Source organism: Amblyomma mixtum, chromosome 7, assembly GCF_055824585.1.
Source record: "Amblyomma mixtum isolate Tamu chromosome 7, ASM5582458v1, whole genome shotgun sequence".
Taxonomy (NCBI): Eukaryota; Metazoa; Arthropoda; class Arachnida; order Ixodida; family Ixodidae; genus Amblyomma; species Amblyomma mixtum.
In genome coordinates this window covers 81,241,758-81,265,020 of record NC_143018.1, presented here as the reverse complement: position 1 = coordinate 81,265,020, position 23,263 = coordinate 81,241,758, and the positions used below count along the sequence as shown (strand labels likewise).

General features: G+C 49.6%; 1 protein-coding gene across 1 annotated transcript; it reads right to left on the bottom strand.

The window, feature by feature from the left end:
* Nucleotides 1-741: 741 nt before the first annotated feature.
* On the bottom strand, nucleotides 742-6,899 carry LOC149336620 (uncharacterized; the record flags this gene model as incomplete). Its single annotated transcript, XM_089554190.1, has 2 exons — nucleotides 742-748; nucleotides 5,758-6,899. Coding segments are annotated over 2 exons (1,149 nt in total), but the record flags the coding sequence as incomplete, so codon positions are not given.
* Between the last annotated feature and the right edge of the window lie 16,364 nt (nucleotides 6,900-23,263).

The following is a 23,263-nucleotide window of genomic DNA, read 5'->3' as shown; positions in this document are numbered from 1 at the left end:
TTGAGTTGGCGGCTTGTGCAGCGTCTAGACAAGTCGCGAGAGAGCGAAAAAGTTCACTTTTTGAGTGCTGCGCTATACCAAGAGCAAGGAATAAGAAGCAACAGTGCGGGGCGCATGTTAGGCCACTCCTCGTTTTGCAGACGTAAACTGGGTCGGAACAGCTGGTACTCTTTCATAAAACATAGCGAAAACGAGAGGATATGAACAGATAGACGGAAGAAACACTGATTTCGACCAAACCATTTATTTGCCGTAACCTGGTATAGATACTGCCGCTTGAAACCGCTATAACGCTACCCTGGCACAAAACACAGAGGGCGGGAAATGCGGAAAAGACTCACACTGCGTCTCCCTAGAGTTGGGGCTTCGGTGTTCAAGTCCTGTTTGGTCATTCAACGTAAAGTGAACGGTATATAGCGTGCTACAACAGCATCACCAAGCAGCCAGTGTAGCTGCTATAGACACCGTCGCATCTGTTCAAAAGTTCGCTTGTTCTCTGTTGCGCCCTGTACTGTTTGTCTGAGAACCACGCCCCCGCTCTCTAAAGTTTTTATTGTGACGCCATCAAGTGGCAACCACGAGGAACAAGGCTGCACAATGTATTTGCTTTTCCTCCTCTTTTTTTTTATTCAATACTGCCCACCGCCTTTTGTAGCCAAGGCAGGAATGGGTGTATGACGTGTACAAATGCATGGTCTATTACAGATAACACACAAGAAGAAAAGAAAATGGGCACACAGTTCAATTTCTGCGGAAGAAACAAGCCCACAAACAAATATAAAAAAGTGCCGCATTCACATGCAGGGCAGAAAACATAAAAACATACTCTGCAAGAATGAAACCAAGCCCATAAAACTTACTGGCTTAATCTGGCTGCAGATGAAAATGCTTTGGATGATGATAGGCTGGTCACACCGCGAGCAACCAATTCTAACAGGCTATGGTACTTGGAAAGAATGACATCTTGCATGCATTGATTGTGAACTGAGGGATTGCGGTTGTTTTGTCATGTTTCTTCCCAGTCTTTCATGTTCTATTGTGCTTTATATAAGCCCGAAATTGTTTTTTTTTGTGTGATAATTGCTCGACGAAATTCTTTCGGACCAACAGCCGTCCACCATAACGTTTGCGCTACCGCGACACCTCCTCCCCTCCTCCGTTCGCTCGCAGACACACACACCCACCCCCCAACACAAATCCCCACGCGCTCACGCACATGCACACATATGGACACACGCGCGCGCACACACACAGACACTCACGCACGCGCGCGCGCACGCGCACACTCACGCACACGCACGCGCACATACTCACACCACCAGCTTTTCTTGTAATGGTACTAATAATGCTTTCGCATTGAAAGTTCGTCTTCCGCTTATACCCAAACAACCCTAGAACAGGGGACAAGGCGGCATCGGATGGAAGGCCTCTCATGGCGATTTGGTAGGAGCGTTATTCTCTTCTTTATAGTTCAATTCTTGACCAGGCAGATCTCCCAAAATGTTCTAGTTCCAGCGCATACAAAGTACCGAAAAGTGCGTAATAAAAACGAAAAAAAAGTTGGAGGTTTATCAAAGTTAAGCCCAGTGGATGCGAAGCAGCCTTCGTTTTGCATTCTTATTATTGTTACGTAAATGTAGGCACACAAGAAGTAGTCACTGAGGGATGCTGACAGCAGCTCAAAGCAGCTCAATCGAACCACTGCCGGCCAACGGCGCACAGATCACACTTCGTCCTCTTCGCGCTCCGTGCACGAGCCCAGCACTGTCTTCTTCGTTGTCCACTGACACAACTCCCGGCGGCGAAAGCATCGTCCCGATGGCGTATTCGCCAACTGCAGCCTGTACAGCCACAAGGCTTGAAAGCACGGTGAATTGATCACGGTGACTGAAGATTGTCACTACGCCTTACCTAAAAGGGATAATAAATCCTCTTAAACGGCGTTATATGCCACTAAGCATCACGATTTGCGACCTAAAAGGGAAAAAATGGGAAAAAATGAAATTAAAAAAAGCAATAAAACTACAGTACAGAGAGCGGAGTCGAACGGCCGACCTTCCACACGCAACACGAGCCTCTAATCCACTGCGCCATAGCAGCGATGTGAAGCCGTCGTTCTGAATGAATATTTATAACTAGCCTTAATGTGGCTGCTACCTGCCGGTGGGCGGCGCTGTCATCGCTGGCTGTACCGGCTGCATTTGGCGAACACGCGTCCCGATGCTAAGTGGAAGACGGAGCAGGTGCACGGTATGGCTTGAGGCGAACCACGTGAACAACGTCAGTGGTAGGGGGGGTGGATGACGACGGAGGGTAGAGGGGGGCAATCTCATAAGTCACGTCGGTCACCTGACGGAGCACGCGATAAGGGCCCTTATACTGATGTAGGAGTTTTTCTGAAAGGCCGACACGGCGAGAGGGATACCAAACGAGGACGAGTGATCCTGGCGTGTAGTGGACTGGGCGATGTCGGCGGTCGTAAACTGACTTCTGGTAGGCCTGGGAGGCGGTGAGACGGTCGCAGGCGATTTCGCGGGCCGAGGTTGCTTGAGCGATGGCGTCACGTGCGTACTCCGTGGTGGAGGCCGAAGAAAGCGGCAGGAGTGTATCCAGTGGCAACGCAGGATGCCGGCCATACAAAAGATAGAAAGGCGAATAGCCCGTGGTGTCATGCCGCGACGAATTATAAGCAAATGTTACATAGGGCAAGGCAATGTCCCAATCACGATGGTCGGGTGCGACGTACATGGATAGCATGTCAGTGAGGGTCCTATTCAGGCGCTCGGTAAGCCCGTTCGTTTGAGGATGGTACGCTGTAGTGAGTTTATGCTGCGTGGAACAGGACCGGAGTATGTCGTCAACTACCCGGGACAAAAAGTAGCGGCCGCGGTCCGTCAGCAATTGGCGTGGGGCACCGTGATGAAGGATGACATTTTGCAACAGGAAATCGGCGACATCGGTGGCGCAACTGGTTGGTAAGGCACGTGTGATAGCGTACCGAGTGGCGTAGTCAGTCGCGACGGCGATCCAACGGTTGCCGGAACTGGACGTAGGAAAAGGTCCGAGGAGGTCTAGTCCGACACGATGAAAGGGTTCCAGAGGTACGTCGATAGGCTGCAGAAGGCCGGCAGGCAAAGTGGAGGGCCGCTTCCTTCGTTGACAGAGGTCACAGCTGGCAACGTAACGGCGAACACTACGGTAAAGGCCGGGCCAAAAGAAGCGGCGTCGGACGCGATCGTACGTGCGGGAGACACCGAGGTGTCCCGCGGTGGGCAGGTCGTGTAGTTCCGCGAGGACAGACGAGCGGAGACGCTGAGGAACGACGAGCAGGAGCGGAGGGCCGTCAGGGCGAAGGTTGCGGCGGTAGAGGATGTCATCCTGAAGGACAAAGAGTTGGAGCGAAGGATCGGGGTTGGCACAGGTGAGGCGGTCAATAAGGGGACGCAAGGAGGAATCTTGCCGTTGCTCGGCCGCGATGTTAAGCAGATCAGAGATAGCGAATACGCACGGGCCGAGGTCATTGTCTCCAGGATCTGGCGGCTCCACAGGGTGACGAGACAGGCAGTCAGCGTCTTGATGTAGGCGCCCGGACTTGTAAACAACGGTGTAAGAGTACTCTTGCAGGCGCAATGCCCAACGACCAAGCCGGCCTGTGGGGTCCTTCAGCGAAGAAAGCCAGCAAAGAGCGTGGTGGTCCGTCACAACTGAGAAAAGGCGGCCAAACAGGTAGGGTCGAAATTTAGCGACCGCCCAAACAAGGGCGAGGCACTCGCGCTCCGTTATGGAGTAATTGCGCTCGGCGGTGGAAAGAAGACGGCTGGCGTACGCAATGACACGGTCTTGACCTTGGTGACGTTGGGCGAGCACAGCGCCGATACCATATCCGCTGGCGTCTGTGCGAACTTCAGTGGGTGCCGACGGGTCGAAATGGGCCAATATAGGAGGGGAAGTGAGCAATTGGATTAAGGAAGAAAAGGCCTCTCCTTGGGCAGGGCCCCAGGTAAAAGGGCTGTCTTTCTTAAGGAGGTCGGTGAGGGGACGCGCGATGCCAGCAAAATTTTTGATGAAACGTCGGAAATAAGAGCACAGGCTTACAAAGCTGCGTACGTCCCTGGACGATTGCGGAAGAGGGAAGTCTTTGACAGCTTGAACTTTAGCAGGGTCCGGGCGGACACCCGAGGCATCGACCAGATGTCCAAGGATGGTCAGTTGGCGACGAGCGAATTGGCATTTCGATGAGTTGAGCTGCAGCCCGGCTTTACGGAAGACAGAAAGAATGCTCGTCAGTCGTTCGAGGTGCGTGGAAAATGAGGGCGAAAAAACCACGACGTCGTCTAGGTAACACAGGCATGTAACCCATTTAAATCCTCGAAGCAAGGAGTCCATCATTCTCTCGAAGGTAGCTGGCGCATTGCAGAGACCGAACGGCATAACTTTGAACTGATATAAGCCGTCTGGTGTGACGAATGCAGTCTTTTCACGGTCTTGGTCATCCACAGCAATTTGCCAATAGCCGGATCGAAGGTCGATGGAAGAGAAACATTTGGCTCCGTGAAGGCAATCCAAAGCGTCGTCAATTCTGGGGAGAGGATACACGTCCTTTTTCGTGATGCGGTTAAGGGGCCGGTAATCAACGCAAAAGCGCCAGCTCCCGTCTTTGTTTTTAACTAGAACAACTGGTGAGGCCCAAGGACTCGACGAGGGCTCTATAATGTCTTTGGTAAGCATTTTGTCCACCTCCTGCTGAATGATGTTCCGTTCTGTACTGGAGACCCTATACGGACGTCTGTGGATAGGAGCGGCGTCACCGGTGTTAATGCGATGCGTAACCACAGAGGTACGAGCCAAAGGGCGGTTGTCGAAGTCAACGATGTCGTCAAATGAGGAAAGAAGACACCTGAGGTCGTGAGTTTGTGCTGGTAAGAGGTCAGGGGCAATCATTTTTGCGTGTTGGTCAGATGGTGGTACGTCGGATTTGGAGCATTTCGGCGAGGGAGGTTCACAGCCGGTGACAGCTGACACAAAGCAGTCGGAAGCAGGGCACAGCGTGGCGAGCGACATGCCTTGGGGAAGCGGCTGAACGTGCGATGAAAAGTTGAGGATCGGAAGGGACACTCGATTGGCAAACATAGTGACCACTGTATGTGCGAGGGCAACACTCCGTGTGAGAGGCACATCAAGGGCTGGAGTAACGATGTATTGGCCATCGGGAACTGGTGGGACGGAAGAGAAGGATACGTAAGTGACGGCTTCGGGGTTCAGGCGGACAAAATCCACGGTACATAGGCGATGGACAACTGGAGCCGGTGGCTCCTCGTTAAAAGGTAGGGCGAGCTGAACGACACTTGTGGCGCAATCAAAGATGGCAGAATGTTCGGAAAGAAAGTCAAGGCCAAGGATGAGGTCATGAGGGCAGTGTTCGAGGACAGTGAAGAGAACCGAAGTATGGCGGCCGGCGATTGACACACGGGCTGTGCACATTCCAACGACAGCGGAAGTACCGCCATCGGCGAGACGAACAACAGCGGAGTGGGCAGGAGTGAGCACTTTCCTTAGGCGACGGCGTAGAGAGGCATTCATAACGGAGACGTGCGCTCCCGTGTCGATGAGAGCGGTAACAGGGATCCCGTCCACGTCTACGCTAAGTATATTCCGTCGGGCTTGTAGAGTCAAAGGAGGATTTCCAAGGTCGGTCGTCGGAGCAGCATCACCTCCAGACGCTGCAGCCATCAGTTTTCCGAACGGGATCGAGCATACGGGCCAGGAGATGATGGGCGTCGAGTTTGGGGCGACGGAGATCGACGACGGTAGGGAGACGACGAGCGGTTAGTTGGAGGGGCCTGAGCGTCGGAGCTTGCGAGCTGTGGTTCATGGGGCGACGACGAGCGGCGGGGATAGAAAGAATCAGGATAGCGGCGGTAGGTCGATGACGGACGGCTTCGGCAGTGTCGGGAGATGTGACCAACTCGGGAGCAGTTAAAACAGATGGGCCTGTCGTCAGGTGTTCTCCACTCATCCGGGTTGCGGCTGCGGCGAGTGTGGTACGGATGTCGGGCACCGAGCACGGGAGACACATTGCGAGCATCTGGGCAACTAATGGAGCATACAGGTCGGATGCCGAGATTGGCGAATTCTTGTCGGACAACAGCCTGTATAAGGGATACTGCAGGGGCACTGTCCGGTACCGATAATTGGGAAATTGTGGGAGACACTGCCTCTAGTTCTCGGCGTACAAGTCGTGTCAGGCTGTCGGATGTTGGCAGGGAGCACGGTTGGGATGAGTCTACGCAGGACGACGTTGCCGCCGTGTTCGGCAACCGCGTGAACTGAGGGGAAATACGGCGGCTTTTCGCTTGTTCAAAGCGGCGGCATTCTTTTAAGATGGCGTCAACCGTTCCACAGTCCTTGTACACCAGCAAGTTAAAGGCGTCGTCTGCAATTCCTTTGAGAACGTGACCTACTTTGTCACTCTCTGACATGGCGGAATCAACTTTCATGCAGAGGGCTAAAATGTCCTGAATATAAGACACATATGACTCTGTTGAGGATGGTGCGCGGCATGCAAGCTCCTTCTTCGCAGCCAGCTGACGTCCGAATGGCTTACCGAACAATTCGGTAAGCTTCTGCTTGCACAGGTCCCAACTGGTCAGTTCTTCCTCGTGTGTCTCGAACCAGACCCTTGCAGTGCCCGTCAAGTAGAAAATGACGTTGGCCAACTTCATCGTGGGATCCCACCGGTTGTGTGTGCTCACACGCTCGTACAGCGAGAGCCAGTCTTCGACGTCCACGCCATCGGTACCGCAGAATGTGCCCGGGTCTCGAGGGTGGGCTAGGACGACAGTTGGCGTGGCAGGCGCGTCGGTAGCTATCTCGACGGATCGGCTCGTCGGCTCGTCGGGTCAGCGGCATGGCGGCTCGTACCCAGCACCTCCACCAAGAGATGTTACGTAAATGTAGGCACACAAGAAGTAGTCGCTGAGGGATGCTGACAGCAGCTCACAGCAGCTCAATCGAACCACTGCCGGCCAACGGCGCACAGATCACACTTCGTCCTCTTCGCGCTCCGTGCACGAGCCCAGCACTGTCTTCTTCGTTGTCCACTGACATTATTAACGTCCTTAGCGTTTGGAGGCATCTTGACCGCATACACGCCCGGCGCAAAGACGCTGGCGCGGTTGCGGGCACAGAGACTGACGCGACGGCGGGCGCAAGGTAGATGTACTATGGTAGCGCAGGCTGCATAGAAGCCCATACGTTCAAAACATGGCGGCTTGTGGTGCGCAGCCAGCGCCGTCTTCGAAATGCGTGGACAACTAAAAAGTGACGTCATAATTAAAACAAATACGCGACGTCGAAGTCACATGTTTTAGTGACGTCATATTCGTGACGTCAGCGTCACGTGCTGCTTGGCGGGAAAAATAAACTGCTGAACGCCGCGACGCTTTAGCGCGACGCCCGACACGAGAACGAAGAAAGAAGACATGACGAGTGCCGACCACCAACGCTATTTTTAGGTAGTCAGTTCTCGTTGTGCCTTTTTCCTTCGTCCTCGCCTCAGGTGTCGCGCTGAATGTCGCAGGTGTAGCGCTGAAGCGATGAAATGTGACGCCGCCAGACAGGTTATCGCTCGCACATCGTGCAACCGCACACCTCTTTTTTGCGTACGGGGGCCCCATGGCCACAGACGATGCCCTTTTGGGGCAAAAGCGACAGAACCGCACCCAACCGAACGAAACTACACAGAAGCGCTGGTAAAAGGGAAAAGCGGAAACTGTACACGAACGATGCACACCAAGAACTCGAGCAACAAGCAACGAGGAAAAAGTAGGGCTAGCAGAATCGAGTTTCAAACAAAAGCAAGCAGGATGGTCAAAAGATATGACCAGGGTATTACATCAGAGCACCGTCAACCTTGGCATCGTCCCGCTGCCATTGCCGCTGCACTGAGCGAACGCTGTTATAAAATTTTTACAAAGCAAGCGCTATACTTTGTAACAAAATGCACACACTAAAACATTTGCACACAACTAAAACGGAATCACTGCAATTGTTTTTGAATGCTTTTGAAACACAAAATATGTCCTAATTATTTTCCTCTTCTAGTCGTGTTTGTCCACTCATTTCATTTTGGCGCTTTAGTTCCGCCCCTAATTTGATGTCGCTAGCACTTGGTTCTGGACCGCATTCAAGCCCCGGCTTCGCGACCTATTTCAATTGACCTTGGCGGGCGCGCGCCGCTTCATCCCTGGCGTGACGTAACATATCACGTGATGCAGCGATGGTGGCACCGCCGCCGCGTCGCGCGCGACGGCGCGAACCGAAGCGTGGAGGCCTCCGCCGGGCGACGTCCGACGGCGCGATATGAGGCCCCCGTCACCATGTGACGCCACATCATGTGATCTCACTTCAAGGTCAATGGTGGCCACCGCCGGGCGTCGCGCGAAGGCCCGAAACCTACGTTAATATGCTTCGCATAAAACTTCTAACGAGAGCTACACTACGCTGCCCTGTCCAGCATTTCGCCGTGAGCCTGGGAGGCCGATAGTGCGCATGCGCGAAACCCGAGAGGAGCAGCCGGTGCGCGGCGCATGACGTCAGAGTTCGCTACCGCCGCCGCGCGAAGAGCCGCGCCGGCCCGAATACGTCCGCCGGAGCCGCGCGTGATTGAGCGGCGGAGACACCCGGCCAAAGAGAAGAACGTCTTGCGAAGCAGAGACGCCAAGATAGCTTTCGCTACCTATATCCTGGCACAGCTGAGCTAAGTTACTGCCAATTTCTTTTTCTATATTTCACTTGCGCAGAGAATGCAGTTGGTTGGAAAACAAAGAAACAAGCAGGTGCCGTAGTGGAGGGCTTCTGAATATTTTGGATCACGAGAATATTTTAAACGTGCACTAAAACCTGCAGCCGAAAATACATTTTCCACTTCACCTCCAAGTAACCGCAGCCGCCAAGGCTGAGATTAAACCCGCATCCTTGGGCTCACCGCCCGAGCACCCTATTCACTGTGCCCTTTTGGGGGGCGTAGGAATTCTAGTACCACCGTAGGTGTGGAATGACGGGTATTTTGACGCTATGAGAAAACCGGCAGCGCAATGACCAAGGGCTGTCCAAAGTAATTTTAATCAATATGCTGCGCGAATAGGGCCCATCTTGGTCCTGGCGAAATGATGCACGTCAGCTTCGTAGCGCTTTACCAAACGTATGCTCCCAAGCAATGTCACGCACCCACAACGAGTTATGCTCAATGTTCTTTTTACACTGCAGCTTCACCTTCCCCCCCCCCCCCCCCCCGGTCGTTCGTCTAGTAAGCCGGAGTACCCGGGTTCCAACCTTACCGCGGAAGCCGCATTGCGATGGAGGCGATACCCATGTGGTGTGCAATGTGAGTGCGCGTTAAAGATCCCCAGGTGGTCAACTTTATTCCGGAGCCCTCCACTTAGGCATCTTTCTATTTGTTATTTCACTTCCTCCTTTATCCCTCTCCTTACGGCGCGGTTCGGGTATCCACCGAGATATGTTGATTTATTGACAGAACTCTTATTAAACTTGTAGGATTTCAACTGGCTACACGCATAAGCTAGAAGAGGGCTCTGCTGCGTTTGCAAAGTGTACTGAAGCAAGCTTGGTAACTATGCTCCATATCCAAGCAATGTCGAGTGGTCAGACGATTTTCTTGTAACTCATTTTTGAGGCATATACTGAAAAATCTGTTCTTTTTTTGAATGTCGAAGTGAAAATCAGTAGCGCACATACAACGATAGACACCGCAGGACGAAGTCAACGCAAGCGCCTCCTGGCGAACTGATGTCGTAACTTTATTGCAACATGCAGAATGTCCGGCGTCCAACTTTCTCGATCTCATCTTAATATAGCATTTGGAACAGAGCGCTGCCTACAGCCACTCCTTTCGGCTGCAATGGTCATGGATATTTTGCGCCAAGTTACGCTCTCTTAGAAAAGCGGCGGGTGGCCCAGGCATTTCTAGTCTACAGTTTATCAATGCGAAAGCATTGTGTAGCTCAACCGGAACGAAACGTGGTGTCGCCGTTTACAAAGGAAAATGTGCCCAATTTACAAAGGAAGCAAAACATATATAAATATATATATATAAATAAAAAATACAGAAACGATGCTTTCAGACTCTAAGCACGTGAGTAGTCTTAAGTGCCCTCAGTAATTTTTGCTCCATAAATCCTGCAGTATACAAACTTATACACTTCGGATAAAAATCGAAGCACTGATGCAGTGTCAAGTTCTAAAATATCACTTACCAGCAAGGCGTACAGCAATACGTAGTAAGGAATGTAAAATAAAAGCTGCGAGATCTTCCATTTATCGCCCTGCATAAGGAACAAAGTCGCAGAGAGCGGATGTCTGTCGGATTTCAAGATGAACAATTCGTCTCACGTCACAACTCAACAAGGACGCTTGTTTATCTGGTAAGGAGCATAGGAGTGGACTCCAGCGGCAAGTATATTCATATCATTGGCGCGGCCATCTGAGGAATTCACTGCCCGTGACCGGACGCGTGCTTTGTGAGGTCCTGTCTATCTGACCCCGTAAATGAGCACAGGGTACTGCGATAGCCCTCTGCGATAGCGTGCGTCAGCATGTGGCGCTTTAAAGTGTCTTGCTGAGACGAAGCGTAAGAGCACATGTCATACGTGAAGGGTCTTTCCCCCGTTGTTATTTCGTTTGTGCCGAATTAAGTTTTAATGGATCGCACATGTAAAGGGGCACACATCGCACTTGAAGGGCCTTTCACCACTGTGCGTACGCTTGTGACGAATGAAAGCCGGATAATGTGCAGCTGTAAAAGGGCACTTATCGCACTTGAACTGTCTATCACCTGCGCGCGTATGCTTGTGCCGAATTAAGGTTGAAGTGTCTGCAGTTGTAGGAGTTTCCATATCGCACTCTGAGGGTTTCTCGCCGGCGTGTGTGTTATCATGTGGAGTAGCATTTCTGGACTCTGCGTGTGTAGGACACGTGTGGCGAGTCAACGGGCTTTCGCCAGTGTTCGTACTACCCTGTGAAGTGACATTTCCGGAGTCTCCAGCTGTTAACGAACATGTCTCACAGTTTAAGGGGCGTTCGGCTGTGTGGGTACGGTCGTGCCGAGCTCGCGCTGTACAGTCGTCAGCTTTTAAAGGGCAGAGAAGACAATCATACGGTCGTCCTCCGGGCTGGCACCGAGTATCTCTCTTGCAGTCAGACTTCACAAACTCGGCTTGTTCCTCAGACCATTCCGCACATGGTTCCTCAAAGTGCATGTGTCTCATTACATCGGCAAAGTTTGCTGAAACGTAGCCGCAGGAGGGGCAGCTGGACACGTCTCCTTTCAATGCAGTTGACTGCCGCCTGAACGAATTATGTTCCATGAGCGAATACGGCGCTAGGGGTCTTTGCTCGTGGTGTTCACGAGCCTCCCACGTTGGTCGTTGTCCGCCAATGGGTCCAGAACACAGTCTCCGTCGTGGTAGTCAGGAAAGCACACCGCTTCTGCGAGTAAAGTTAATAGAACGTGTGGCGTTAGGAAAACCAGCTTTTGTTTTTTGTCGCGCTTGCTCTGACCACACTGTTCGTTGCATCGAATAATAATTCTCGCAAAGATTGATGCTAAAGTAACACACAGGGCATGAACATTTTTAGGAAATGCACAAGTCGAAAACATGCCAAACAATGAGGAGTGCATTAAGGCGAGCTTTGAGAGTAGTGCCCGAAGTGTGTCTACCGTCGTTTGTTGCCTTAAGTGCGACCGCCTTGGCGAGGATCAAACTCGCGTCTTTCGGGTCAGCAGCCGAACACCGTAACCAATGAGCTACCGCGGAACACTACTGTCGAGCCCACTTATAACGAACACGACAGTAGCGCTCATTGCGTTCGTTTTGTCGGATGTTCGTAGTAAGTGTACTTTTCATTTTCAGCCAGAAATACGACGTCCGACGAAAGAAACGTTTGTTTCTTAGAAAATTCAGGGGGCACTTTGACTGTCTAAAGTGCGTAGAGGCGAAAGCGATTTCCGCACCACTTACACTGCCTCTGTGGCACTGGTGACGTCACATATAATTGAGTACTAACTACTAAGTGATGACAAATCAGTAATTAATGCTTAATTACTAATTAATGCCTGAATACTAATTAATTGCGAAATTAATGACGCTTAAGTTTCGCCTTTAGGAGTGGAACGGAACAGCGTGGACTCCCTCGCAGCGCTACACGCTGCCAGGGAGTCCACGGAACGCCACCACCCGTTCGGCGCGATGCCTTGCCCTGTGAACGCAACGCTTTTTGAGGAAAGGAAATGGCGCAGTAATTCTCTGTCATCTCGGTGGACACCTGAACCGCACCGTACAGCAAGGGAGGAAGTGGGAGTGAAAAAAGACAAAGAGGGCCCGTAATAAAGAAAATGAAAATTGTATTTGAGGAAAGGAAATTACGCAGTACCTGTCTCGCATATCTCGATGCATATATGTCAAAATTCAGGGGGGGGGGGGGGGGGGGGGGGGGGGGCACTTTTTTGACCTAAAGTGTGGTTACTGATGTGTGGGTAAGATGTTAAGCTTCGCCTCTAAGAGTGGAACGCGACAGCGTCTTGAAACGCTGCCAGGGAGCCCATAGAACGCCATCTGCCATTCGGTTCTACGCCTCGCTCGTCGGTAAATTGGTTTTTCAGGAAAGGAAATGTGTCTGTCGCTCATACCTCGGTGGACACCTAAACCTCGCCAGGAGGAAAGAGAGGAGGATGGGAGTGAGCGAAGACACCGTATTCACTATAAAATAGACGCGACTTTGTTCATTCCAAACCATCGAGGTGGCCTTGGTCTGGTTCACCTGTATGTCCGACAGATAGTGTCACGTTTCATGTTTTTCCGTGACACTACACACCCAGTAGTACGTTCATTCCTGCAAACAAATTTAGTTCTTGTTTTACCCAACCTCATTGTGTCTTCCAATGTTTGTGACCGTCCGTGTTTGTGGGGCATAATGCAAGAGGTGTATTTGGCTTTCCGTTTCCTACTTATTCGTTTTTCTCCTGAGTTCCTTTTTTTAGTGTCGAGGAAAAAGTTGTATAAGGATTTGATTAGTATGCTCTTCCCTCCGCCCATGTACCGCTCTCTGTATTTTGGTTTACCTGGGCATGACGTACTCAAAAGGGTACTAAGATGCCAGTCTTGCCGTGTACAAATACCTTTTTCTTTAAGTTACACACCGGTACGTTGCCCGTTAGAACATGGTTAGAGAAAAAGGGCATTTTTGTGTCTATCGTTAATTGCTGCCTTTGTGATGAACCAGAAACAATTGAGCATTATTTCATCAGTTGCAAAGATGCAGTACTCTTCTGGGATATCCTGCAACGCACATTTAAAAAAAGAATTCATCTGACTCCACATTCTGTTCGCTATCTCACTGCGCTGCCATTTGTTGATGAACCCCTGGACATGTTCTTTCTGATTGGACTGCACAGCCTCTGGAAAACCCGCATGATGGACAGACACTGTGAACCTGCTGTGTCTACAAAGGATCACTTCAGTCGAATGGTTGTTCATCTAAGAGACGTGTATGCCCAGACTGAGTACGAACCGGAGTGGCACTCACTATTAGTGATGTGCTCTGCATTGCCCCTTTTCTAGTGCATGGTCTTTTCAATATGTATTGTTTAAAACCGGTTTCATAATGGCTTGTATATAGTTCATGTACATAGAACATTACATCACTGTAATAAATACCATATTGAAGAAAAAAAAAACCTGGCATGGCGGAGTGGATAGCATGCTCGTCTCGCACGCCGAAGACCGGGGTTCGATTCCCGAGCTCGATCAATTTCCTACTCGGTTTTATTTATTTATATGGCCTGACTAGAAAAGTTAATTATGCTAATTGGGTAATTAAGCAATTAACTAAGCTCAGTCCCACTTGGAGCATCACTATACGATCTCTTCAATTGGTTGCATGGTTACTATTGGCCCCGTTTGAAATTGGCGCACTATGACGTCACGACCGTTTCGACCAATTGAAAAGCGTGACATTTCTGTCGACAACTGCTGCTTACAACGATGAGACATTCAAGGCTTTCGCCTTAATACGCGCGTCGCCTTCTTCGAAGCAGAACATATCACGATGCTTTAGAAGGTCTGCAGAGCGGGCATACGTATGTTTCCGTCCGAGGCCAAGCAATGGGATGCTTTAGGAACACAATTTAAATAAGTTTTTGCATTATTTCCTGTATCTCACTTTCTGCTCTTTACTGATGCCAACATCTTTATAATTTTTGCATCTGCTGCCCAATACTTATTCTTACAGTTGTTCTCACAGGAGGTCCCGTCCACAGTCTCTGACTTTGGGACCTCCTTCTGTATTCCACTGCTTTTTATTCTTCTTGTTCCATAAACATGCAATAAACGAACCTTGAACCTTGAACTAAAGAGTCCATAGCAACCGGTGGCACCTCGGCATCCTCGCCAGCAGATTCTTGAGAGTCGGGGAGTGATCGCACTTCTCGAACAATGGCTGTGGCACTGCATTGCTTTGTAGTGTCGGCATCATGATTGGCATGTCTCGAAGTCAACCCAGGCGAAGTCATGTCCAGCTATCTGTGCATCAACACCGCATTGTTTCAAATCTAGATGTGTCAAATCACGCGCATGTTCAACAGCGTCTACTGTTACTTTTTGGCCCCTGAACTGTGCTTCAGGGAAGCAATTTTCTATTCACTCTGCCGTAAGCCGCCTCCACGCATCCTCATTCATTATCGCAGCGGTGAACAAAGATATTCGAAACAGTACTACGCCACCGTTTCAATCAGGTGATAGAGAAATGCGCAGAATATAACCAACCCCTATATATAGCCTTCATCGATTACGAGAAAGCATTTGACTCAGTGGAAACCTCAGCTGTCATGCAGGCATTGCGGAATCAGGGTGTAGAAAAGTGTTATGTGAAAATATTGGAATATTTTTATAGCGATTGCACAGCTACTATAGTTCTCCATAAAGTCAGCAATAAAATTCTAATACGGAAAGGTTTCAGGCAGGGAGACATGATCTCGCCAATGCTCTTCACTGCCTGCTTACAGGAGGTATTCCGGGGACTGGAATGGGAACAATTGGGGATAAGAGTTAATGAAGAATATCTGAGTAATTTGCGATTCGCTGATGACATTGCCTTGCTAAGCCACTCAGGACAAGAACTGCAAAGCATGATCAATCAGTTAGACAGGCAGAGCAGAACGGTGGGGCTAATAATTAACATGCAGAAAACCAAAGTAATGTTCAACAGCCGAGGAAGCGAACAGCAGTTCGCAATTGGTAACGAGGTGCTGGAAGTAGTAAGAGAATATGTCTACTTAGGGCAGGTAGTGACCGCAGATCCGGATCATGCGAGGGAAATAACTAGAAGAATAAGAATGGGGTGGAGCGCATATGGCAGGTTCTCTCAGATCATGAATAGTAGCTTACCAATATCCCTGAAGAGAAAAGTATACAACAGCTGTATCCTACCGGTACTCACCTATGGGGCAGAAACGTGGAGGCTAACAAAGAGGGTTCAGCTTAAGTTAGGAACAACGCAGCGAGCTATGGAAAGGAAAATGATAGGTGTAACGTTAAGAGATCTGAAGAGGGCGGAGTGGGTGAGGGAACAAGCGCGGGTTAATGACATCCTAGTTGAAATCAAGAGGAAGAAATGGGCTTGGGCAGGGCATGTAATGCGAAGGCAAGATAACCGCTGGTCCTTAAGGGTAACGGAGTGGATTCCAAGAGAAAGCAAACGTAGCAGGTGACGGCAGAAAGTTAGGTGGGCGGATGAGATTAAGTTTGTGGGGATACAGTGGCGGCAACTGACAAAGGATGGGGTTAATTGGAGAGACATGGGAGAGGCCTTTGCCCTGCAGTGGGTGTAGTCAGGCTGCTGCTGATGATGATGATGACTACGCCACCTTCAGCGTCATTTGGTATGAGCATGCGCTGTGTATAGCACCGATGCTGGGACATCTTGAGCGCGGTAATGCCGCCCATGTCCGGTGGCTGTCATCCACTTTTTATTCGGTAGCGAGAAGAGCATTGGCACCACAATCAGAGAAACCAACACGCGGTCCATCGCAAATTTGTCAAGAACGAGCAGAAGCTCCTATATTTTTCGCCATGCCATAGATGAACTGACAAATCGCTCGACAAGATAACTGTGTATCGCATGTATGAAACACATGCTTGGTTGCACGCTCCACGAATTATAACGAAATGTGAGGCATTATGCAGGACTTTCAATTCGGCTTGAACCGTACGAAAGCGCACACCACAATATGTGAGTTGGCTGTACTTTCCGGTGGCAATGGGGAGCCGCTGGTCGCAGCCGTTCTTCCTTGTGAACGCAAAAGTTTCTGGTGCCTTCCACCAGCGCCGGTGTTGCCTTTCAAGGTATTTATTTTTTACGGCAAGACTCGGTAAAACTCTCACCTTGTCGCCACTGTGTCGCCTTTTCTACTGAATTTTTTGGTCCCCGCATTCGTTCAGAGGGCGGGTGTCACGAGGTTCGGAGGCACACCTTAAAATCCGTGCATGCCAGATATGCGGGTTTTTCAAGAGCGTGTCCAAAATTGCGGCGCCTCTCCGTTCGTTTTTACATAGTTACACTCTCACTGTTGTTGCATCTGAGATGCAGTCTCCTTATCAGCCTTACCCTTGTCAGCATTACCCTTTTCAGTTGCTACGTATACGGCGCGCGTAAGGTTGTCGTGACGGCACAGAGATGCCTGAATGAAGCGAAAGTGCCGGCGGGCGCCGTTAGGTGGCGCACACCGTAGTTTTGCCACACTATCCCAAGTACCGCAATATTGTGATCACTACTCAAGAACTTTGCAGCGACGATAGCAACAAGGGCGTTTTGCGGTCACCGCAGAACACAATGAGCGCTTGTCTCAGCTGCGCTAAATTTAAAGCTGAGAAAGGAATTTCAGGTAAGGCCCGCGAAGCAATGGCTGTGGTCTCGCGTGACTCAGAACCAGCAGTGCGTAAATGGGGTAATTCGATAAAATGTGGTCGCTCTTCGCATCACAAAGTTAAAAAGCCACGTACAATGGTTATTAAATAACAAACGTTGCAAAACTTCACGGAATATATTCGAAGCACTAATAATGCCGCAACTTCATTATGATGTTTACTCCGCACCCTAGAATTCCACCAGAAGCAGCTAAAAATTTACGCCCAGATTGCATCGCTCTAAATGTTTGGCTGAGTGACTACTTGTATGCGCCAGTTCTGTAGGGGGAAAATCAACATTTCAGGAAATTTCCACTTCTATTCCCGCACTGGACTTCTCGAGAATATCCTTTTAAAAAAGTAAAAAAAAATGAGATATTTGACGAAAGCTGCCTGAATATAGACTGAACGAAGGCTGCTGCCATGGGGCAGGTAAGAAAGCATGCGGCTTTCCGCGGCACCCGCACAAAAAACACCAACCGAGCGATGTGCAAGAGAACCAATGTACTCACGTAGGACCTCAACACAGGGACGTCAGTGTCCCTGTGGGGACGCCGAGCAAGAGAACAGATGGACTCGCGTAGCGTCGTCGGCGTCCCAGTTCTAGTGGGTCGTGCAAGGTAAAGTAGACGCTATACTGCGAGGCAGAACAGCTTGAGTTGGCTGCCTGTAAATTGCATAGAAAAGTCGCGAGGGCGAAAATGTTCATCTTTTGAGTATTGCACCTCGTACGTTGCCTTATGAGCATGCCCACAGTCTCCTGATTATTTGTGTGGCGCGAAACCAAGGCCAAGTAAGAGCAAGCAACACTGCGGCACGTATTTTAACCCACATCTCGTCTTGCAGACATAAGTTGTCTGAAAATCAGGTATTCCTTCATAAAACAAAGCGAAAAACAACAGGAAGTCGCGCAACTGGACAGAAGCCACACTAAGATCGACAAAACAGTTCGTTTCATGTAGCCTGAAATATATATTGGAGCTGAAAAAATAGCTAACTTGACCCGTCCACAAAAAAAAAATGCAATGCGTGAAAGAACAGTTTCACTCACACAGGGTGTTCCTTAAGTTGGGTCATCAGCGTTCGTGTCCTGCTTGAACATCCAGTCGATTATGTACACCAGACAGCGGGCTAAAACTGCTTGACTAAGGAGCTAGTGGAGCAGCTAGACACCGTCACAAGTGTTACAAAGTTCGCTGGTTCAATGTTACCCCCCTTACTATTAGTCTGAACACCACGCCCACGGTCCCACATGATTTCATGTGGCGGCACCACGGAGCAACCATGAGAAACACGACTGCGTGGAGCGTTTTTTTTTTCTTCGTTTCCTGTATACAATACTGCCGGTTGCCATTTGGTGGCTAGGGCAGGAGTGGGTGCGCTATGCGTAAAAATGCTAGCTACATCACAGGCAACAACCAGAAACGGGAGCAAATGAGCATACTGCCAAGCTTCTGCGCAAAAAACGAGCTCGTAAAGTAAGTAAAAACGCGTCATATTTCAATTTAAGCATCGAAAGCAAAAAAAAACCTTCGTTCTAAAAACCAAACCAAGTACATAAAACTTACTGGCTTGATCTGACTGCAGATAAAAATGCTTTCGATGATGATAAGGTGGCCAGAGACCGAGGTAACGCTTTACAGTCGGCTGTCGCTCTTGGAATAAACGACAGCTGGATTTCATTGGATCTGCACTGAGGTATTAGTGTTGCATATGTCATGTTTCTACGGAGTCTTTCGCATTCTGCTGTGCTGCATATGAGCCTGAAATTCTATTTTTGTATGATAATTGACGATGGCGAACGACATTATGAAACGACGCATTTGTCTACGGTATTCCAAGGGTACCTGTGTGACGTCGGCGAAGTATGTAAATCGAAGTGCCCCCCCCCCCCCGCCTTGATATACCTATAATGTATGTTTTTCTGCGCTGTGCACGGGTAAATTTTCTTGAGACATCTACGTCCTCTCAATAAACTGTGCAAGGAAGATAGTAGAGACGAAAAAAAAAATGCTATGGAGTCGCTTAACGCATCTTCAGAGGGCAATGCAAAATCGGTGTATTCTGGATTCATTGCGCGCGGATGCAAGTTATGGGGACTCACCTCGCGTCGACTCGTTTGGTTTGCTTCCCCGCGATGTATTGTCGTTCTCCACATTTCTGTATACGCCGACGACATTACCATATGGACCAACTCCATATCCAACAGAGAGATTTCAGTGTCATTACAACGAGCTATCGACGCGGTACAATCTTTCGTGCGGGGAAACGGCCTGTCGATTTCACTGGCTGAATTGGAACCATTAGTTATAAGGATCAAACAAGCCTCACAGACATAACCCAACCCTCGGAAACCCATCGAGTTCCACATCGACAGCTATCCGATACCCGCGGTAGTCACGATCAAGTTTCTTGGCATGTTGATTCGGAGTAATAAAACACGGAATCAACACGCCGGCTAAGCGTCACGGCGTACCGGATAGGTTGGCTGGTGACGCTCATTTCCACTCGTCGTGGGGGCATGAAAGAAACCGACCTGTGCAGGATCATGCAATCCTTCGTCACAAGTAGAATCACGTAGGCTTGCCCCTACTATCATCTGCGTCGCAGGGACGAAGAAGCACTTAACAGCAACATTAGAATAACATACAGTGCAGTCCTTGGCCTGCCGGCCTATGCCAATTCACACCGACTGCTGCAGTTGGGAATTTTTACGGTTTATACGGTTTATGTTGTTCAACGTCCCAAAACGACTGAGGCTATGAGGGACGCCCTAGTGAAGGGCTCCCGAAATTTCGACCACCTGGGGTTCTTTAACGTGCACTGATATCGCACAGTACGCGGGCCTCTAGAATTTCGCCTCCACCGAACTGCGACCGCCGCGGCCGGGATCGATCCCGTATCTTCCGGGCCAGCAGCCGAGCACCATAACCACTCCGCCACCGCAACACACACACGAACACACAGGCAGCTTTTCTTCTAATGGGACTAGCACTGCTTTCGCATTAAAAAATCGTCTTCCGCTCCTACCAACTCAACCCTGAAGAAGGTGCCGAGTCGGCACCGGACGGCAGTTCTCTCCTAGCAATATGGTCGGAGTGTTCGTCTACTTTATAATTCAGATCTCGACCCGGCAGTTCTTTCCCGAAATCTTCTCGTTCCACTGCTTATAACGTACCGTAAAGTGCGTAATATCAATGAAGTAAACACAATTTTTCTTTACTTGACTTGAATTGCACAGGCAATGCAGTCGGCGGAAAATCAAAGGGATAAACAGCTGCCGTACTGGGGGGCTGGCGAATATTTTAAGTGACGTGGATATTTTTGAACGTATTAAATCGGCATCCCCGGGCTCACCACTCGACCGCCCTATTTATTCACTGACTCATTCGGGAGGGCCGAACGGATTCTAGTACCACCACAGGTTCCGCAACAACGGTATTTGCCGCTAAGGGAAACCCAGCAGCGCAATCACCAACGGCTGTCCCAAATGAAAATGGTGCGCAAATCGGGCCCACCTTGGTGATGGAGGAATGAAGCACGATTGCTTTGTAGCGCTCTACGAAACGTATGACCCAAAGCAATGCCAGGCACGGATGACTAATTATGCTCAACTTGCTTTTTTAAACCGCATCTCTTCAGTCCTTCAGTTCTTCTTTCACTCTATAATTTATCCCTCCCCTTACGGTGCGGTTTGGTCGTCCACCGAGATATGTTGATCGATCGATTGATCGATTGATCGATTGGTCGATTGATCGATTGGTCGATTGATTGATTAAAACAACTTCTATTTCGCTCACAAAAGGGGCACCTCCCTCCTGCCTCCGGTACGAAGGCCTGGGAAGATGGGGAGTGGTGTGGCCCCGGATTAGAGTCGGCAAGCAGTCCTTCGCTTGTTCGGCCTCTTCCGCCAAATGGATGGAGCGTCGCTTTGAAGGAGGCTCCGCGCTTCCCAGCAGGGTCCCTCGTTCTTTACTTACTGTATTTTGACCCAGCCTTGTTGATTGCGGGCACTCCCAAATTGTGTGGCCTAGTGTCCCTCTCACCCCGCAGTGTTTTCACTGATGGCAGTTCCTAAGCTCTGATAGCACGTGAAACGCCTAGACCAGGTTCATGAACATATTAGTTTGGAGTTACCTCCACGAGAGAATTTCTTTATTATTTAGGCCAACATCTGACAGGCGTAGCAGTCTACGTACCATTTTATAATGGTTGATGATTGCCCGTAATTTTGCAGACGCTCGTCTTACGCCCAGTGAGCGGGGGGCTCACGAGCTAGCCCAAGCACTCTACTACCGAGATGTTGAGACAGATACCGTGCCTTTTCCTTTCCTGAAAAGAAAAAAAAAACAATTAGCCTGCAGCGACCCGCGCTGCCGACAGTGACAACATGGCGAAGAGAACGAAGTTGCTGACGCGCTCTACGGAGAACGTTTGGGGCATTTGCTTCGGCCGGCCTCGGCCGCTGCTGTTCTGCCGCTATCATCTCTCCTGCAGCCTTCAAACAAACGTGGCCGCGGTCGCCTCCTGATCGACCTCCACATCCACCTCTACAAGCCCCTGTTTCTGGATTCCTCGTTGTAGTCGTCTGTATCAGCGCTGGCTTAACACACCACTTGGCAACCAGGGCAGGTAGTAGCAGAGTAAAACGCTATCTGCCAAAGGGAGAGCGGAGGAACGAACAACCGGAAGGCGGCTGCCAAAGGAAGACCCCTGAAGGTAGCTAGCAGCCTAAAACGCCACCTTCCAAGGGTGGCAGGTGCCGTGTGAAGAGCTGCGCTGAAATTTCTAATTACCGAATATCGCAGTCGTCTGTTAATTTCTGTGGTTTTATTCATTTAGCTCTAACGGGTAATCCCTTGCACGCTTCTCAATAGCTCCCCACATAAGCTAGAAGATCGATGTGCTGAATATGCATAGTGTACTGAAGCTAGTTCGAAAAATGTAATGCATATCCAACCAATGTCGAGTGGGCAGACGATTTTCTTGTAATACATTCTTGCGATGAGAGCTCAAAAATCTGTTTTTTATTTAAATGTCGAAGTACAAATGAGCAGCGGAGATACAACGGCAGACACCACAGGACGAAGTCAACGCACGGGCCGGCTGTGGTACTTTTATTGCAACATACAGAATGTCCGCAGCATTCTCACTGTAAACAAGAATTCGGAAACGAGCTCTGCGTAGCGAACTCAATTTGGATGCAGTTGTCGTGGATGTTTTACACCAAGTGACACACTATTAGAAAAACGGCGAGCGCTGAGCGGCCAAGTTCGCTGTAGTCTGCAGTTTATCGATGCGAAAGCACTATGTGGCTGATGAGGAACGAAACGCGACATCACCGTTGACGAGCAGCAGTGGTCAGAAAACTGCCAGATGACGTCACCGTGGTGCAGAGAGGAAAATAACATTTCTTCTGAAGATTTCAGATTTTCAGATTTCGAGGTGGGCATCTAACCCATAGGCCCAAAAACACGTTGCTTCTTGGCGAAAAAAGGCGCACGTAAAATATGCGTTGCCTGAAAACTGTATGCTAACGAATAGGTGCCTAACTATAAAGGAAGCAAAAATAATGAAAATGTACATAAAGATAGAAAATTAAAAATACGAAAAACGATGCTTTCAACTTCTAAGCACGTAAGTAGTCTTAAGTGCCATCCGTAATTTTTCCTCATATCTCCTCCAGTATTCAAACTTCTACACTTAGGATAAAAATCGAAGCACTGAAGCTGTGTCCAGTTCTAAAATATCCCTTATCAGCATGGCAATGCAGCAATACGCATCGAGGAAAAAAAAATAAAAGATGAGAATTGTGCATTTATCTCACTGCATTAGGAACCAAGTCGTAGAGTACGGATGTCCGTTGGATTTTAAGAACAATGCGTCTCAAGTGACTACTCATCGAGCACGCTTATTTAACTGTTAAGGCACATAGGTCTGGACTCAAGCAGCAAGCGTATTCTTTGACAATGGCGCGCCCACCTGAATATTTCAATGCCCATCACCGGATACATGCTCTCGGAAGTCATCTCTATCATCTCTATTTGAACTCGTGAATGAGCACAGGGTACAGCGATATACCTCTGCGCTAGCGTGCGTCAGCATATGGCGCTTTAAATGCCCTTTCTGAGACGTTGCATAAGGGCATATGTCACACTTGAAGGGTTTTTCCCCAGTTTGAATTAGCTTGTGCTGATTTAAGCTTGAAGAGGCTGCACTTCGGTATGGGCACACATCACACTTTAACGGTTTTTCTCCTGTGTGTATACGCTGATGTCGAGTGA